This window comes from Euprymna scolopes, chromosome 40 (assembly GCF_053919585.1).
Source record: "Euprymna scolopes isolate OS-2025 chromosome 40, ASM5391958v1, whole genome shotgun sequence".
In the NCBI taxonomy this organism is placed as follows: Eukaryota; Metazoa; Mollusca; class Cephalopoda; order Sepiida; family Sepiolidae; genus Euprymna; species Euprymna scolopes.
The window spans coordinates 43472883-43493808 of record NC_136521.1 but is presented as its reverse complement, the minus strand read 5'-3'; the positions used below and the strand labels follow the sequence as shown (position 1 = coordinate 43493808).

General features: G+C 32.1%; 1 protein-coding gene across 3 annotated transcripts in view; it reads left to right on the top strand.

The window, feature by feature from the left end:
* LOC145265507 (prostaglandin reductase-3-like) overlaps positions 1-20926 on the top strand; it is a 104718-nt gene that overhangs the window by 69947 nt on the left and 13845 nt on the right. For all 3 annotated transcript variants that reach the window (XM_080121408.1, XM_080121409.1, XM_080121407.1), the window contains exons 5-10: positions 2111-2209; positions 5996-6035; positions 8046-8074; positions 13685-13759; positions 18897-18968; positions 20106-20167. In XM_080121408.1, coding sequence (XP_079977534.1) covers positions 2111-2209; positions 5996-6035; positions 8046-8074; positions 13685-13759; positions 18897-18968; positions 20106-20167 — 377 coding nt within the window. The remainder of the gene's footprint in view (positions 1-2110; positions 2210-5995; positions 6036-8045; positions 8075-13684; positions 13760-18896; positions 18969-20105; positions 20168-20926) is intronic.

Below are 20926 nucleotides of genomic sequence, written 5' to 3'. Positions count from 1 at the left end.
AAAGAGGTTGCAGGGAAGAGAAAAGGACATCCCCCCACAAGGCTTAATTATCAATCATTATCTCAAAAATATACATTTATCATTCAATTCTTATTTTACTTTTTAACTTTTTTGTCATTGTCCATACTCCTGGACTTATTTCCATTATTAGCACTCATATCTTTTATTACATGTTAATGAGGGTGCTGGTGGGTTGATCATATCATTTGCATGGAAGAATATGACATGCCAATGCACTTACTTGTATTGTAACGTGGTTGTTACATCGCAAATGGAGAAACAAATAAAACAAACAAGTGCATGATCCCCGTGAGTGCATAGTGACCGATGCATAAAAAAATTACTAAGTTCAGCATCCTCCCCCCTTCCCCATTTAGCCCCAAAAGTCCCCAGGGGATTTCAAATCCTGGTAAAAATGAACAAACGGTGCAATTTTACACCTTAACATATGTAAATTTGAGTTTTATGCCATGAAATGAAAAGAAATGACTAAGTTCATCGTCCCCCCGCCATTTAGCCCCAAGAGTCTCCAAGGCCTTAACATATTTAAATTTGAGTTCAGCACCATGCAAAACTGCTAATGAATAGACATACACAGAAAATTTTGGACAAATATGGTAAAATAGTTCCTAAAAATGGAGTGTTTTTATTAGTCCTAAAAGAGCCCCTGAGGCACACCCAAGAGATATTGCAAAGTATAGACAAAATTATATAGAAATCAGTTAGTTACAACTTTTCAGAAAGTTTTATAAACATCCAAGGCATCAAATTTTTTTAATAAGCACAAAAGTGTCAATTTTAGCCATTTTAACCTGAAAAGCACCCCTATCATTGAGTAAAATATTTAACAGAAATTCATTTACATGTGGGATAAATAGTATAACTGTCAATGCAAGAAATAATAAACAATGCTGCTTATTTAGAATTACACTTAATTTAAAAGCAAAAAAATACAAAAAAATCTTATTGAGAAAAGTGCGGACAGACAAATGGACGAACAGACGAGGGTGCATTTACAGGTCCACCCTCTTTTTGTTGGGGAACCAATAAATAAAATATCCGAGTTGGCATTTTTTTCTTTTTCAACAAAAGTTTTTTATTACCTGTTGGGTATGCCCCGCCTACTGCCTGGAATAACGAATTATTCCATGACGTCACTTCTTGGTAATGAGAACCAGTTTACCAAGCCACTCAGAGACGGACATGCAGAGAGTATGGTTGTCACCCACTAGTCCAGCAGTTGAGCAAAGATACCTTTTTTTTTAATGTATTTTTGTTAATACATATTTAGTTAAATGTTACTGTCTTCTTCCTCTTCAATTATTCAAATGCTAGCACAACGACCACTTACCATTATAAGAAGTTCCTTGCTATCATCCATCTTGCCCAGTGTACACTTTTTCTCTCCGATCCCACGCTGGCCACAGCCAGCCATTAGTCACCTTCACTTTACATGTCTTTGACATTGACTTTCTTTTTGCTTAAGCATGTCTTGCATTTTTTTTACTTCTTCTTTTCACGTACACTTCCTAATTTGCATATGCAGTTTTTCGATTGCTGCTGCTGCTAATCTCTTCACATGCTGGCCATCCTTTGCTGCTGCTGATATTTTTCACCGTGCTCATACACGTTCTGTTATAGTCAGAAAGGAAAGAGAAACCATGGTCAGTCAAAAAATTCTACAAGGACACGGTCAAGACTAATCTACAGTGGTATGAACTTGGACCAAAGGAATTAGAGGATTATGCCAGTGATCAATCAAACTGGTGAACCACCACCCACAAAGCTACTATCACCTTTGAGGATGCTTATTGCCAGAGGTTCATTGCTACCAGAGATCAATGCCATTGATACAAACTGCAGACTTATGGTACCCCTACTATGCCAGATCTAGTGCCTCTAGCCCGGGGTTGCACAGCCACCCCTGAAAACACAGGTTTATTGCTAAAGTGTAGAGTCTTTTTCAAACATGGACTACCATCAATGAAGATGCTTCAATAAAGTTGTTTTAAATATTCAAATGAGACTCTTTTTTATTCTACATATATTGTGTTTATTTTATAGAGCTTTTCTTCATTCACTTTTATTTATTTATTTTTTTTTTGAATAGGTGCTTCCGGCTGATAAAGTATTTCCTGTACCATCTGCCAATGCAGAATTCATTCCTCTCTTGATCAGTGGGTTGACTGCCAGCATTGGCTTAGATCAGGTAATGGACTGTTTTTTTTTATCCACCACAGACATCTCTTGTCTTTATGTATAAAGCGTGTTGGAGCTTCTGCAATTACCAACCCATACTTTCCACAAAGATTCTTGGGGTGTGCACGGCTGCTGGCAGAAATAATCGGAAATGGCTGATTTGCGAAACATTAAACCACTACGAGAAAATTATAATGATAAGCAAGAAAAACATGGAAATACAATAAATAAAATTACAAACATCTATCTAACCCTAAACCCTGACCCTAACTCAAACCCTAACCTGCGCAATTAATATTAATTTTTTATTTCTTCCAATTTCTAAAAAAATAGAGTTCATAGATTCATATTAGCTGAAAACAGAGAATGCATTTGTTTAAAATTAAGGAACGCTTGACTGAACTTTTTTGGTTATTTCTGTCAGCTGCTGAGCAAGCCTGAACCAATTTTCTGAAAATTTCAGGTCGGTAAATGCAGAATACCAGAATATTTCATCAGTTTAGATTTATAAAAAAAAAAAAAAATCAGTTCTGATTTTTAGAATAATTACTTCTGCAATATCTACGGAATACTATTGTTTTTTGTTTTTTTTGTGGGAAGTTTAATATCACAAATAGCCCATGATACTTTATTTTTTGAGCTAAAATTTACTTTTGAATTAATATTTTAAAGGCATCAAAATCACTGTCAGTTTACAATTTAAAATAATCATGATGATGATGAGGAGGATAACAGCTTCCGAACTAATCTATAACTGACCAGATCATTATTCCAAACTAATCTATCATTAGCCAGATTGATATTCCAAACTAATCTATCACTGACCAGATCATTATTCCAAACTAATCTGTCACTGACCAGATCATTATTCCAAACTAATCTATCATCGGCCAGATCATTATTCCACACTAATCTATCCCTGACCAGATCATTATTCCAAACTAATCTATCACTGACCAGATCATTATTCCACACTAATCTATCATTGGCCAGATTAATATTCCAAACTAATCTATCACTGACCAAATCATTATTCCAAAATAATCTATCATTGACCAGATCGGTCCTGGATATGACCTTAAACTATATCCAGTGGTGAGGCCCCAGCTTGTGGGTTTTGGGGAGTGTGGAGCCACCCTTTAATTACCATTGCTCCCAGGTCCACTCTGACCCAGAGTGGTAGTACCTGTTAGGGTTCCAACTATGGGTTAAATAGAAACCGACTTGAAAACAACAAATATATTCTATTAAAAATTTTTTCTTCAAAATCTTTGGATTCGGCATTAAACAACCCGAAAAAGGTTGATATGCCGTAAAACAACCAACCAACAACCAACAATCATTGACCAGATCATTATTCCAAACTAATCAATCACTGACCAGATCATTATCCCAAACTAATATATCATTAGCCAGATTAATATATAAATATATAGTAAATGCATGTATAATTCATATAACAGATCACAGGAAACATTCGTTTTAAGATGACAGACAGTTTTTTAACAAACTTTGAGAATTAAAAACTCTGTGACCATCACAGAGAAAAATATTGTCCCAATTTTTTTCTCAGTGATGGTCACAAAGTATGTGCTCAATTTAGTAGAAAGTTATAATTGAAAACTGATCCCCGACGAGAAAAGTCATAAAAAAATTAAAAAAATTTTTTTTTTCAAATCTTAAAGTTAAGTTTGTAATCAATGAGATTAGCATGAATAAAGAAAAGAAAAATGTAAATTGTGGAATTTAGGTGTTGGAGGGGTCAATTTACTAAACGTCCGCCGGTTAGGGTTAAAAAACACTTAGTCTTCCCCCAAATAAATAAAACTGAAAATACAAATAAAAAGAAATGAAGTTGATTCATTTACTAATTTGAAAAAAGTTTCTCTTCCAATATGTGATTTACCAAATGCTTTCTAACCCTAACCCTTTTGGTCAAGAACAAAATGGAGGGTTAAAGATTTTGGCCTATCAAACCATTTGCAGGGTGTTATGGGAGAATTAATCAAACAGATGAATATGAAACAGTTCTTTATAGTGGACTGCTAACTTCAATCTCAATATGCAGTTGTGACAGTAAAAACTTTTATACATGTGTGACGTACGGGCCAAGGGGGAACATACCTTATTCATGGTTTTCTTTTTCTCTGGTAGTTGACATCTGCTTGAGGTTCTGTAAATGAATTTATCTTCATCCAAACACCATGACAACAGGTCATATTTTATATAGCTTTATTTCTTTGATGTTTCTTGTCTCGGAGTTTGTAATGTTTCTCTTGGTTTCTGCATCCTGCTATATCACCTTATACATAACCGTGGATGTAAAAATGATGACCAATCGCTGAGTTGATACGCAGTAAACTGACTGACTGACTGACTTTCCCGACTGTTTACGTGAATATATCATAACCATTTCTTTGTTAGTTAAGCACTTTACATAAAAAGTTCAATCTTATTGTTAATTGTAAACGTTTATTCTAACATTATATTGTTGAACTAAAGCCCAAGTTCTTGTTATCATAAACTCTGCAAATATTTTATTGCAACTTTAAAATATTTGACTTATCGGTAAATTCCAAATCTGTTATTGTTTTAGATATTAATTTTTAAACCTTAGCTTATGAAATATTTTATATTTCACTAACATTGTACATTAACTAGATTGTCCATCGATACCTGTAGTTTCATGGAAACATTGGAAATCAAGCCTGCAGGGCCCTGATATATAACATAAGGCCAAATGTCATTCGAGGATGAGGGTTAATGGGATTGATGAATTGGCATTTGAATGATGAAGAATATTATGGGAGTATTAAAAATGTTGGATGGAATGAACAGAATTTGATTACTAATAAAGACAGTTTATGATAAGTTTAAAAGAAATTGGTTTAAGAGAAGAGACTTTGCTGGTTCTGCCATGCTGCATGCAGCAACCAAAAAAGTTCATCCACAAATAGTTCCAGAGCCACTCCAAGGTTGGCAACAATGCCTGGGAGGCCAGCTGAAGATGTAGTTATACACTATCAAAACTGACGTTGAACCTCTGGTGTTCACCACTGGCTGCCTATCATTGTCTTGGCCACTGTGGACCATCGTGCATGATTCATGGGTTCTACGAGAGGAGTCGGCTCAACCCATCCTGGGTGAATGTCGCCTCAAGTCCAGTCAAGTATGCATTGATATTAGATGTGAAGGCAACTATGTTGTAGTTTGTTGGGAATCAATCCTGCGGAAATGTGTCCCATAAATAGGAAGTTATGTCTCTGAATTTGAGATGAGGATTGATTATTTGTATCATTTGGATTTTTCGGACTACTGTTATCATTTTATTTTCCAAATGTTTCTGTCAATGTAACCTCCAACCTACTTTAGGTGTACCTTCTCAAACTCTGGAATCTTTCTCTCGAATTCAGCAATCCTAATGTGGCATAATGAATAAAGTACTAGGTAAAGTTCTTCTGGAGGTTGAAGGTTCAAGCCTCAGTGTAGGTCAGGCTCAAAATACAATAGCAATTTACTTAATACTTTTACTCAGTCATGGCTGATGGAACAAGAACATACTTACCCCCGTGGATTAGATAAAGGGATCCATTTGAAATTCCGTGCAGATTCTCAAGTCTAATGGAAAGATTTTTGAGTTTGACACAATAAACCTGAAGAAGGTCGGCGGTTACATCGATCAAAAAATTGTGAAAATAAGACTGAAGATGAGAACAGTAGTCCGAAGAATACCAATAATACGAATAGGAAGTTCTTGAAAACAAACTCTGTTCATGGAAATTCTTTCTCCTTTCAGGTTGGACGCATGAAATCAGGGGAAAATGTGTTGGTAACAGGTGAGTTGTTTTTGAATACTACTACTGCTGCTGCTGCTGCTACTACTACTACTACTACTACTACTACTACTACTATTATTCTTATTATTCTATTTAATAAGTAAGAACAAATAAAAACCGGTAGTTAAAAGTGACTATGTATTCTTTAGTAACCCTTTAAGATACTCCAAAGAAACTGAAATTTAAAGAATATTTATTACTAGCAGTTCAACACAGCTTTGCTAGGGCCCTATGTACTGTTCATAACTTTATGTGTATATGTATATATATATTAAAAAGTTTGACTCATGTCCAGGTAACCTACATCTAAAATTTCAAGTGTTTAGACCCAAAATTGGCGGAGGAGTTTGGTAAAGTCTGCAAAGGTCAACTCTTTCAACTTTGACCTCTTGGCAGCCAAATTTTTGCCTCAAAACTGATTAAAAAGCTTGCTGCATGTCTGAATACCCTTTATGTAAAATTTCAAATGTTTAGACCCCAAATTAACTAAATATTTTGCTAGAGACTGCAAAGGTAAAATCTTTTGAACTTTGACCCCTTGGTAGTCAAATTTTCGGCCCAAATCCAATTAAAAAGCTTGCCCTATGTCTGAATACACTTTATGTAAAATTTCAAATGTTTAGACCAAAAATTGACTGAGAAGTCAATTTTTTTTTAACTTGGACTCCAATTTTGACACCCTAACATTTATTGTTTTGGGCTCAAATCAAGTTAAAAAGTTTGATCCATGTCCAAGTAACCTACATTTAAAATTTCAAGTGTTTAGATCAAAAATTGACGGAGAAGTTTGGTAGAGTTTTCAGAGGTCAAATCGTTGAACTTTGACTCCTTGACAAATTTCTGGCCAAAAACCAATTAAAAAGATTTTCCCAAATCTCAATCCTCCTTATGTCAAATCTCGAGTCTGTAGACTAAAAATTGACAGAGTAATTTAGTAGGGAAATGTACACAGACAGACATACAGACAATTTTACTTTTATAGATATATAGATTTAACACCTATTGTTTACATTTCACAAAAATTAGGAGTATCTGAATTTTTACAAAGATCTTACACCCCCACCTTTTACTCCTGTTGCATAAAACCAACTGAACTAAATATAGCCCACTTTACCACTCCTTACGTCTAGCAGTAATTTTTCAATATTCATAATGATTGGTTAATTAGTTCAGGAGTCAATCCTGTACATAGAAATATATAAACATTTACAAACGTATCTAACTTGATATATGTACATAGAAATATATAAACATTTACAAACGTATCTAACTTGATATATGTACATAGAAATATATAAACATTTACAAACGTATCTAACTTGATATATGTACATAGAAATATATAAACATTTACAAACGTATCTAACTTGATATATGTACATAGAAATATATAAACATTTACAAACGTATCTAACTTGATATATGGCAAAAATGTGATATTAGCATTTATATATGGATATTATATTCCTTTCTTGAAAAATTCTGTTCTTTGTCTTTTTTCCTGTACATAGAAATATATAAACATTTACAAACGTATCTAACTTGATATATGGCAAAAATGTGATATTAGCATTTATATATGGATATTATATTCCTTTCTTGAAAAATTCTGTTCTTTGTCTTTTTTCCTGTACATAGAAATATATAAACATTTACAAACGTATCTAACTTGATATATGGCAAAAATGTGATATTAGCATTTATATATGGATATTATATTCCTTTCTTGAAAAATTCTGTTCTTTGTCTTTTTTCCTGTACATAGAAATATATAAACATTTACAAACGTATCTAACTTGATATATGGCAAAAATGTGATATTAGCATTTATATATGGATATTATATTCCTTTCTTGAAAAATTCTGTTCTTTGTCTTTTTTCCTGTACATAGAAATATATAAACATTTACAAACGTATCTAACTTGATATATGGCAAAAATGTGATATTAGCATTTATATATGGATATTATATTCCTTTCTTGAAAAATTCTGTTCTTTGTCTTTTTTAGCCGCTGCCGGGGGAACCGGTCAATTTGCAGTGAGTATTGACTATATGAAAACTACTAGAACACAGACTCTACAATATTATTGTAAAAAAAATTATTGCAAGAACATATATATGAAAATATATATATGCCTATTCATTTAATCACATAAATTAATATACAAAAGTATACTTTTATGCGTAAACTTAAAAGAGCTAGGTAGTAAGTTATAAAAATATATATGGCAATTATTCTACACAGAATATTCCATGTTTCATCCATGCTAGGATTCGTTAGGCTTATGCATACATATATATATAATTTATTAATTTATATATGTATATACATCTAAAAGTGAAAATGTGTGCATGTATGTTCGCGTTTTGTGTATGTCCAAGAAAGGCTTTTTTCCGAGAAGCGGTCGGTCGGCTCACAACTTCTTAAAACTTTTTATAGCACATATAAATTATAATATATATGAGTTAACAACAGAGGTCGCCTGTCTATTTAATTTGCTCGACTTTGAAAAGATAAATATTCAACATTTTTTGCTCGCCGCATGTGGATTAGTTTTTTTCGTATAATAAAAGCGACACTAATTCTGGCGGTATTTTTCCGGTAGCGATCGCCAGAAATGTCCGAAAGCAATCAGATTTGTATCAATGTGGAAATATTTTGCTTATATTAGACAATTGCTATTCAATTTGGACAATCCTCTTTTTATGGGGAGCTACCCCCCCCCCGACGTCTTGGGAAAATGAAAATAAAAAAGCGTTCCTGCAATAAATGAAATACTACCCCGCAGTCAAAGTTGATTTCATTAGGTCATTAAAACGTGCACCTGCCAATTCTAAATAGTTAAATAAATTCAAAAGTGTTTCTGTTAGTATTTCACGGTGGCCCATGGTTAACGTGGCACGTTTTTTTTTCACACTTTAATTTCCAACTTTGCCTCAAGGGTTCGGGTTCGATCCTCATACTTACCTACCAAAACCTTTTTTTATTTTATCCCCCCCCCCTCCGGAGTTTTGATTTACCCAAAACCATACACACCTCCAAACAACCAGGCAACGCCGTGTACCCCCCCTAGTATATATATATATATATATATAATTAATTTATATATACATACATATATATATAATTTATTAATTTATATATATATATATATATATATATATATATATATATATACATATATAAATATATATATACAGTCCTGATCAAAATCATAAGACCACTTAAGAAAGTAAGCGTTTACGCATAATATCGAATTTTTAATCAAACAAATGGTTGAAACCATTGCCAAAAGGGAAAATATGATGGAAAAAAATGAAATCCGCTTCATTCGAAACCTTAACCCTGGTCTAATAATTATTTTTTAAAAAACAAACATTTTCACCTGGTCAAAATGATAAGACCACTTTAATAAAATCGGCTAGTTTTGAAAAAATGAATACGAAAAGCTTTCTATGTTACTAAAAGCAACTTGTTAGTTGATAAAAAACATCTTACTAAATTATAAATGGCAAAAGGGAAACCATTATCAGAGTTTGAGAGAGGAAGGATCTTTGAGCTTAATAGGGGTGGACTCTCCCATAGATCCATTGCAAACGAAGTGAATTGTAGCAAAATGGTCATCAAAAATTTTTTAAGAAATCCAGATCAATATGGGCACAAAAAGAGTCCAGGTTGACCAAAAAAATGACCTCATCACTGGATCGCCATATCAGAAGTTAAAAAAAAAACTCCAGTATGAGCTCAAGTCGATTGAAAAGCCAAACAACAGCTGAATGTAGTCCTAAAACCATCAGAAGGGTTTCAATCATTTAACGCGATTGCAGAAACCACATCTTCTTGAACAACACAAAACTAACCGACTTAAATATGCCGCCAAAAACCAGACTTGGGATGAAGAGAAGTGGGAAAATGTAATTTTCTCTGATGAGAAAAAGGTTAATCTAGATGGTCCAGATGAACTTCAACACTATTGGCATGATAAAAATTTGCCCAAAGAGACTTTTTCAACTTGGCATAGTGGAGGAGGGTCTTTAATGATCTGGAGTGCTTTCTCGTCAGCTGGGACCCTAGAGTTGCAAGTAGTGAAAGGCCGGCAAACATCATTGAAGTACATTTCAATGCTTGAAAATGCTTCTATCAGGATTGAAGGTCCATGTCTGTGTGGAAGAAATTGGATTTTCCAGCAAGACAACGCTGCGATACACACTTCTCGACAAGCACAAGAATACTTTTCTTCAAATAATATAGAATTGTTAGATCATCCAGCATGTTCTCCAGACCTCAGTCCCATTGAAAATCTTTGGGGATGGATGGCAAAAGAAGTGTTTAGAACTCAGTATGATTCGATAAAGTAACTTTCTGATTTAGTTTTCAGTACATGGGATAAAATTCCTTCACAACTGATAAAAAGCTTAGTCGCAAGCATGCCGAAGGGAATTATTGAAGTAATTCGTAATAATGGAGGCTATACTAAATACTGAGACCCTTTTTAGTAATTTATAATTGCCTTTTGTTAGATAAATTATCAGTGGTCTTATCATTTTGACCAGGTGAAAATGTTTGTTTTTTAAAATAATTATTAGATCAGGGTTAAGGTTTCGAATGAAGCAGATTTAATTTTTTTTTCCATCATATTTTCCGTTTTGGCAATGGTTTCAACCATTTGTTTGATTAAAAATTCAATAATATGCGTAAACGCTTACTTTCTTAAGTGGTCTTATGATTTTGACCAGGACTGTATGTATATATATATAATTCTGAACATTTATTAAAAACATTATTATAACCTTATATTTAAGCGAAATTCAGATTTATAATTTTATTCTATTTTTTATTCTAAACCCATATGACTTTGCTTATCAACTCTAACAAGTAAATATTTTCCTTTTTATTTTCATTTTTTCCAGATATATCTGTCTTACTTAAAAAATTGCTAGGTTTATTTATGGTGTCTTTTACATATAAAAAAAACACTCCCAATACTTTTGCTGATGAGGAAACTTTGTTTAAAAAAAAACTACATGTCAAAATTATTGTCCGTGATTAATGTCTATCACAATAAAAACATCGTTTCCGAAACGATTGTACAAATTATTGACTTTGTTGTTGTTCCTTCTTATGAAACAGATTTTTAATTCTAATTTGAATTTTAAATTATCAATCACATTACTAAAAAAATATATATATATATATATAATTTATATATATATATAATTTATATATATATAATTAATTTATATATATATATATATAATTAATTTATATATATATATATATATATATATATTTGATTTGATCTTTATATATACATATTAGTGATGGGACGATTCCAATATTTTTCCCGATTCTGATACAATTACCGATTCTGATTCTTTATAAATCTCTAAATATTTTACTATAAAGTTGTTATTTTGTCCAGATTTCTGTAAAAACATCTTAAATGTCCCTATATTTTCTCAAACGTAAAAACACACTTGTGTGGGGATGATCTAGAGATTTTAGTCTTACTGGAAGTTTAAATCAATAAATATTTTTTTTTTTATTATTACTACAAGCAGCGGAAGATGTTTCTTTAACAAAAATCAAATAAAAAAGATAATTTAAGGAATCAGTTTTGGCATCGGAAAATAGGCTCAAAATTTTCCGATTCCGATACCCCAAAAAGCTCCGATTTTTCGGATTCCTGATTCTGATTAATTGTCCCAGCACTAATACAAAGATATACACACATATGAATAGATAGATATACACACATATAAATAGATAGATATACACACATATAAATAGATAGATATACACACATATAGATACAAAGATATACACGCATATAAATAGATAGATATACACACCTATAAATAGATAGATATACACACATATAAATAGATAGATATACACACATATAAATAGATATACACACATATAAATAGATAGATATACACATATATAGATACAAAGATATATACACATATAAATAGATAGATATACACATATAAATAGATAGTTATACACATATAAATAGATAAATTATTTTATTTAAAAACCATACATTACAGTTTCTATTAGGTTAACCAGTTTATCATTGTTATGGAAAGATGGTTACTGACTTAAAATTCTATTTTTTTTCTGCTTGTCTCTTCAAATCCTCAGCACCTGGAGAAACAAATAAAAATGGTTTTTAAGATTAAGTTTCGTTCCTTGAAAAAAAACTTTAAATGAATATTTTTTTCTTCCACTGTTAGCTTGATAATATACGTACATGCCACTAAAAGTCTCAGAAAAAAAAAATTAAATGATTTTTCATTTAAGTTAGCAATCATCATCATCATCGTCATACCGTATGAATCTGAAGATTCTGTTGTTGGCATTGGTTTCTCTGATATTTTTCTTGTTAGAATTCTTTCCAGAAAGATATCGAGGGGTTATGGGGAGAACCACGTGAAGGTTGGCAATATTCAAAGTGAAAGTGATTTTTTTTTTTTTTTTTTTGAACGAACGGGATTTGAACTTGTGACATCCAGGTTGTCAGTCCATGTTGGTAACCACTAAACGACTGTCACCTCCTATTTAATAAACAATTATACAGCATTACTTGGTTTACTAAAATATTCAGATTAACCTTACAAAATAATGCTGTCAAAAGATGTAATTAACTCATTTTGTTCAATTTTCATGCCAACCATGCAACACACATCAGATTTGATTTTAGTATGCAATCGTCTAAGAGATTGGACGTACAATTTTTCTCTTCTCGGAGCCACCACTCCCAGATTGGGGATCATGATTTTATTTTTGTTGTTGTTGTTGTTGTTGTTCATCATCAGCAGCAGCAGCATCAATAATAATAATAATAATAATAATAATAATAATAATAAAAGAAAAAAAGAGAAGTGGAAGAAACAACAGATGATGATGATGACCATAAATTGTATCTTTTGATTAAATCTTTCTTTTTAAAAAACATTTGTTATTTTTATTAATTACTGTTTATAATTTATGTTTAATATTATTACATATTTATAATTATTATTTAGTACTTATAATTTATTATTATTTAATACTTATAATTTATTCATCATTATTATTATTGGCTCACATGGAGCTTTCACACAAGTCAACAAACGATCTGATTGGAAACCTGTGGTGTTCTCTGGAAGCTGAGTGACAACAAGTCTCCCCAGACGCCCAGCTCTCTCCACCTCCTTCGATAGCATTTGCAAATGAATTTGCATCATCGCAACAGCCGCTTACCATTGATTTCTCGCTGGTAGTGGCCATTGGTTTATACTGGAATTTGAGTGGCACAGCCTCCCCAAGGTCCCAGTTCTCTTTGCACTTGTCCAGCCGAGGTCTGGTTGGCGCTCGCTCCTCGGTCTTTCAGTCCTTATTGACCCTTCTCGGCCCTTTGGTATCACTTTTTTATTGGGGGGAACGGTGATGAAACAATGAGGGGGATGCATGATGGGGGCGGTGTAGAACTTGTAGATATGCAGCTTCGGTGTTCTTCATTCCCTGTAACGCTTATTCATTATATTGTCTTGTATTATTCTCCGCATTCAAGAGTTTTCCTTAAGAATCATGATGATGACCGTAAATTGTATTTTTTTTGATGAAATTTTTATTTTTTGAAACCTATTCTTTTATAGGTTCAATGGGCTAAGAAAGCTGGTTGCAAAGTGATTGGCACTTGTTCATCTGATGATAAAGTTGAATTTCTTAAGGTATCTATTCACTTTTTGATTCAATTTATTGAATAAGAAAAGAACTAAAAATATTTACTTTTTTTCCAATTTATTTTTTCTTATAGTGACTGATAGCTACAACAGCTAAAACCTTATATCTAGAATCCTAATTTCAATTTTCATGAAAAATCCATTGCAGGATTTTGATTCTAGAAAATGTGTAAAATTTAAGACTTAAAAACAAATTGAAATTAAAAGAACCTTGATTAATTAATATGTAATTACTATGAATGAAATTTAATGAAAATCTGATAGATTTGAAATTTAAGATGGGAAGTTGTTTTTTTTTTTACACAGGCATCACCATATTATCAAGGCTAAGAGCCCACTCAAGGATAAGGGTTAAAGAGTGTACAGTAGAAATTGGACAATATAGTAATCATTAGTAATGAAAATTCGGTAAATTTAATAACTTATATGGAACAGCTCATCAAGAACTTATTTACGTTAGACTTGAAGACAACCATATTGTAGTCAGCCGGAAAGCAGGAAAACGGAAGACAATTTCACAGGCGTGCAGTTCTAAGAAAGAAGCTTTGTTCATGGAATCTACGTTTAGTTTAGGCACAGATAAAGAGTGGGGGAAATTATTGATAGTGTTTTCAGCTAGACGAGTGTTTCTTGTGAAAGTTTAGCGAGGGGGGACCATAGACTGAAGCTGAGTCGAACACTTTCCATGAAAATAACGATACATCAGAGACAAACTCGCAACATCTCTTCTGTGAGATAGAGGTTGCAGGAAGAGAAAAGGACATCTCCTACGAAGCTACAAAGTCTATTTTGTGTCAATATTATGTTCTCTAAGCATTCGCTAAAATACTACAAAGAAACTGAAATTTGAGGAATGTTTAATTGACGTTTGTTAGATTTTCACATAGAGTTCCATCCACTCACTTTTTAACCCCTTTGCATAAAAGTAAATTAAAATAAATATAGCTCACATTACCCCCCCCCTTATGTTTGACAGCTGTGTAAAATAATTCATAATGATTGGTTAATTAGTTTAGGAGTTTATTGTATCCTTGCTGGGCGGTAATAATCAAGATAAGCACAGTTCAAGTAAAGAAACTTTGTTCATGGAATTTGTGTTTAGTTTTTGGCACAGATAGTAGGGTAAATTGTTGACAGTGGTTGTAGTTAGACGAGATTTTGTTGTGAATGTTTTACAGGGTCGAACCATAGATTGAAAAAGAACCTAGGTTATCCTCGATGGTCGTACGTCCAAACAATCTACATATATAAAAGCGAAAATGTATGTATGTATGTATGTGTGTTCGCTTTTTCTGTATGTCAACAAAAGGCTTTTCTCAGAGAAGCGGTCGCTCGCTTCACAACTTTTTAAAACTTTTTATATCACATAGAAATCGTAATATCTCACAGTTAACAACGAAGCTCGCCTGTCTATTTAATTTGCTCGATTTCGGGAAGATAAATATTCAACATTTGTCGCTCGCCGCATGTGGGTTAGTCTTTTTCCTATAACATCTTGGGGGGGAAAAAAGCGTTCAGCAGTAAATGAAGGTACTATCCCGCAGTCAAACTTGACCTCATTAACTCATTAAAACGGGCACCTGCCAAATCCAAGTAATTAAATAAATTCAAACGTCTTTCCGTTAGCATCTCGCGGTGGAGCAATGGTTAACGTCGCACATTTTTTTTTTTTCACACTTTAATTTACAACTTTGCCTCAACAGTTCGGGTTCGATCCTCATACTTACTTTTCCACAGACACCCTCCAAACACCCGGGCAACGCCGGGTACCTCTCGCTAGTATGATATAAATGCAGGTGTACCTCAAAGGTTGATCCTTGTATCTTTATTATTTCTGATATTCATAAATGAACTGATAAAATAGTGTCTGAGATGGGTATATTTGCTGATGACACCATGCTCTATAACAGGCATGAGGGGAAAAAAGAATGAACACGTATCCAAGGCAATGGCAGAAACCCTAGAGGTAAACCTCTAGTCTGAAGTGGAATGGGGTCAAAATGTATGGTAACGTTCAATACTGCCAAGACTAAGCTTGTTTCCTTTAATAATTACAAGAAACCTTCTCAACCACCAATAGTTATGGCTAAAGATACATTACCTATAAGTATTTCATTCAACTGCCCCGGCTTAACATTCACAGGGAACATGAGCTGGAACAGATACATTAAGAGCATTGCCACAGTTCCTGCAAGGAAAGTGGGCTCTCTTTACCGTGCTAGAAAGTTACTTATGCCTAAAAGTATTCTGCACCTCTGCAAGGCCACCATGGAATATTGTTCACATTTTGGGCTGGTGCATCTGCTACTAGTCTCTCACTCCTGAAGAGGGTTCAAAAGAGTCGCCAACATGATAGGTCCTGAACTGTCATCTAAAGCTGTCTCATTGACAAGATGTTGCATCCCTCTGCCTGTTTTACAAGTATTTTTATAGTGGATGCTCTGACGAACTACAAGCCCTTGTACCCCCTCAACATAAACAGCCCTGACAAGCAGCAAAGTCCCACCCCTACACAGTAGAGATGCCTAGATTTAAGAAAACCTTCTACTCTAATATTTTCTTTCCTCAGAACTGCTACACTTTGGAATTCCCTTCCGGTTTCCTGCTTCCCTAACTGTACTGACATACAGAAGTTCAAATGTAATGTGAACAGACATCTTGCTGCTCAACTCCCTACATAGTATTCCTGCAAGTTATATCCCTACATCAAAGTGGCACTGTGTCTTGTTTGGGATTAAAATGTAATAAAAAAAAAGTTTACTCGAGCAGTTGCCATGAAAATAATGATAGAGCAGAGACAGACTTACAATGTCTCTTCTGTGTGAAAGAAATTGCAAGGAGGGGGAAAAGAATATCGCCTACTAGGTTTTGAAGCCAATTTTGAGCCCTGTTGAGGTGGGAAAAGGTGTTCTTAACCATATTACTTTTCATGGTCGCCTTTTTCTATTGTAATCCATGATTTTTCCAGGCTTCCAATAAATTCACTTGTTCTTTGTTTAATTTCAGCCTTATTTTTTTGCTCCCATAAACGTAACATACACATATGTAATAACAATTTATGGCACTTGTCTCCTTTCAGTGACCCCCCCCAATTATCTCCCTTTAATCCTTTCATTCTGTTTCACATGTTACTTCCTCTTTTTGCGAGAGTGGTAAATTGGTAGTTGCTGAAGCCATGTGGTTGCTATGGAAATCAGTCATAAAAACGTTGCTCACCTTAAGATTTTTACGATTTTGGACACCAGAAAATGCAACTAAACTTTTCTTTTACTGAACGAAAATTGAAAATTTCTTTTTTCACAACATAGCTGAGAAGATGATCTATAAACTGTAATAATTGTTTGAAATTTGGTTGTGAAGCTTTAAAGCAGTTCTAAATGACTAAAATTGCCACTTAACCATACCGTGTTTGTATGAGATTCAGTAGTAAATTAGCTCTGTCATGATAAATATGAAATCTGCATGAATTTATATATATATATATATATATATATATATATATATATATATATATATATATATATATATACGTAAGTAAATTCTTGGTACAGCAAAATGGAAGGAGAAATATCAGAGGAAACATAGTTTAATTTAAATACCAGAGAAACAAAAAAAAACGGGCAGGTGAAATTATTAAAATTTCCTTAAGGCCTTATCGTCTGACCCTCTAAGAGGAAACGTCAGAATGATAAATTAAAAACTAAGAAACGAATGAGGAAAGAAGGGAATTTGGTTTCAGTTGGAAGACCAGTGAGAAAAAAAAAATCTCACTGTTCAGGTGGTTTTAAATCAATAAATATTTCCAACTGATGTTTCAAAATCTTTTGTCTACGCATATATACATATATATATATATATATACATATACATATATATATATATATACATATATATATACATATATATATATATACATATATATATATATACATATATATATATATACATATATATATATACATATATATATATATACATATATATATATATATACATACATATATATATATATATACATATATATATACATATATGTATATACATATATATATATACATATATATATACATATATGTATATACATATATATATATACATATATATGCATATATATATATACATATATATACATATATATATATACATATATATATATACATACATATATATATACATACATATATATATATACATATATACATATATATATATACATATATATATATACATATATATATATATATACATATATACATATACATATATATATATATATATATATATATATATATATATATATATATATATATATATATATATATATATATATATATCAACCGGTGTTAATTGTGGCCCCCTGCACTAATGATTCCCAAAATGATAAAACACTAGTGCCTGCAGGTATATTTAATAATTATTATAGTAAATAAATTTATATATAAGCATGAATGGATGCCATGACACTTAGTTCACTGCACTTTATCATAAAAAATGTTTATACAAAATTTCAGTCAGATCGGCCAGTAGTTTCTGAGAAAAAGTGGAACTGACAGGCACACTAAGAGAAATATATTATAGATATATTGTTATTTTATTTGTTATTGTTTTTGCGATACATTTTGAATGAATTCAATTATTTTCACAGAAGTGCATTTTTACCTAAATGCGTGTTGGGAATAATTTTCCCTTTGACCAATTTGGTACACCAAAAGGGGAGCGGCCTATAGTTTTTAAAATATAATTATCCACTGACATGTGTTTCGTCGTCTATGATTGCTGAAAGGACAAAACACTAATGTCTGTAGGTATTTAATTATTGGTCAAAGGGAAAATTATTCCCAACTCGCATTTAGGTAAAAATGCACTTTCATATAAATAATTGAATTCATTCAAAACGTATCACAAAAACAAATAAAATAACATCTACATAAATCGCGATATATCCAAACAGTTGTGCGAGGTGGTTCAGCGGTAAGAGTTTCAACCACTCTGATGAGTCGTAGACGATGAAACACGTGACAGTGGATAATTATATTTTAAAAACAAATTATATATATATTAAAAACAAGTTATAGATATATACACATGACAGTTTTTGATATAATACAATTTTGTTTTTCCTTAGAGCCTTGGATGTGACCGACCCATCAATTACAAAAAAGAAAATGTGAAAGATGTCTTAAAATCTGAATTTCCTGTAAGTGTTTTGGTCTATTCTCATATTTTCATTTTGATTTATTCATCAAAATAAATAATTGTATTGAATTACAATACAAATAATATTCCTGAAATTTGGACTCGGGGGGAAAATCGCCAATAAACATTTAGGTTTAAGAGTTTAATATCTGGAAATTCATTAGGTTTTGTATTTAATATTTGTTACTCCTTTTTTTTAATATATATTACTCCTTTGGGTTTTTACATTTCATATCTATTACTACTTTGTATTTTGTATTTAATATTTGTTACTTTTTTGGATTTTGTATACACTTGTTTAGTTTTTGTTTTTGATAGCTGATACTCCTTTAATTTTTTGCATTCAATATCTGGTTAATACTCATGTAGATTAAGTTTATATATATATATATATATGTATATATATATATATATATATATATATATATATATATACTAGCAGTTCAGCCGAGCTTTGTTCAGGTCCTATGTACTGTCCATAACTTTATGTGCATATGTATATATATATTAAAAAGTTTGACTCATGTCCAGGTAACTTACATCTAAAATTTCAAGTGTTGAGACCCAAAATTGGCTGAATAGTTTGCTAGAGACCGCAAAGGTCAAATCTTTTGAACTTTAACCCCTTGGCAGCTGAATTTTCTGCCAAAAACCGATTAAAAAGCTTGCTAAGAGGTAAATTTTTTTAACTCTGACCCTAATTTTGACCCCCTTAACATTTGTTTTGAACTTAAATCAAGTTAAAAAGTTTGATCCATGTCCAAGTAACCTGCATTTAAAGTTTCACGTGTTTAGACCCAAAATTGGCGGAGGAGTTTGGTAGAGATTTCAAAGGTCAAATCATTGAAGTTAAACTCCTTGACAGCCAAATTTCTGACCGAAAATCGCTTAAAATGATTTGGCCAAATCTCAATACCCCTTTTGTCAAATCTTGAGTCTGTAGACTGATAATTGATAGAGTAATTTTGTTGGGAAATATACACACACAGACAATTTCACTTTTATAGATATATATATATTTTTTTCAATCACCATTTTTTCGTCAGTGTCTAGGCACAATATTTTATAGCTTTTCTTTGTCCTCTGAAGATGTCAATTGTTTTCAGCAAACTAAGTTTTCTCCTTATTCTTATTTCAGAATGGAGTCGATGTTGTCTACGAATCGGTTGGTGGTGAGATGTTTGAAACCTGCGTCAACAGGTGAGTCCATCATTTCTATTTTCAATTTGCCTCTTCATCAATTTCCCAACAACTTTAATAATAGCTTTAAATAAAATTATCCAGATATACTTTGTCTACATCTGAGTTCTCAAAATTGAACCTTTTTGGTTCTTCTTCGTTATTATTGCGAGATTCAAAAATTTAAATATTGAATTTCAAGTGGTATCTACTGAATTGTCATCTCACAATAATGAATATATCCAAAAATTACGAGAAATGAAAAGGTAGAAGATTAATTATTAATTAAAAATATTTTTAAAGAAAACTGGCAAAAATTGTTTTGAAAAAAAAACAAAAAAAAACAGGAGAGTTCTAATTGTAATAAAAGGGAGGTAAATTTTTTTCTGAAAACTGAAAATCTTTGGCCAATTTAGCAAAACCTAATTTTTACTAATTGTGTTCAAAAACTCTTTTCATTAATAATTAATTTTTTAATATATCGTTTTTAATTTTTGGATATTTTCATTACTGTGACATGGCAATTCAGTAGATACCATTAGTTTCAATTCAAATTCAATATTTCACTTTTTGAATTTTGCTACTATAACAAAGAAGTAACTTTTTAATGTGTATATTAAATAAAATTGTTTTGTATACTAGCCTGAGTGCCAGGCATTGCCCGGGTGTTTGGAAGTGTATGTTGAGCAAAAAAAAAAATAAATAAATAAAGGCAGGCAGGCTCGAACCCATGCTACGAAGGAGGAGCAGAATGTGAAAAAAAAAAAGTGACGTCTTTGC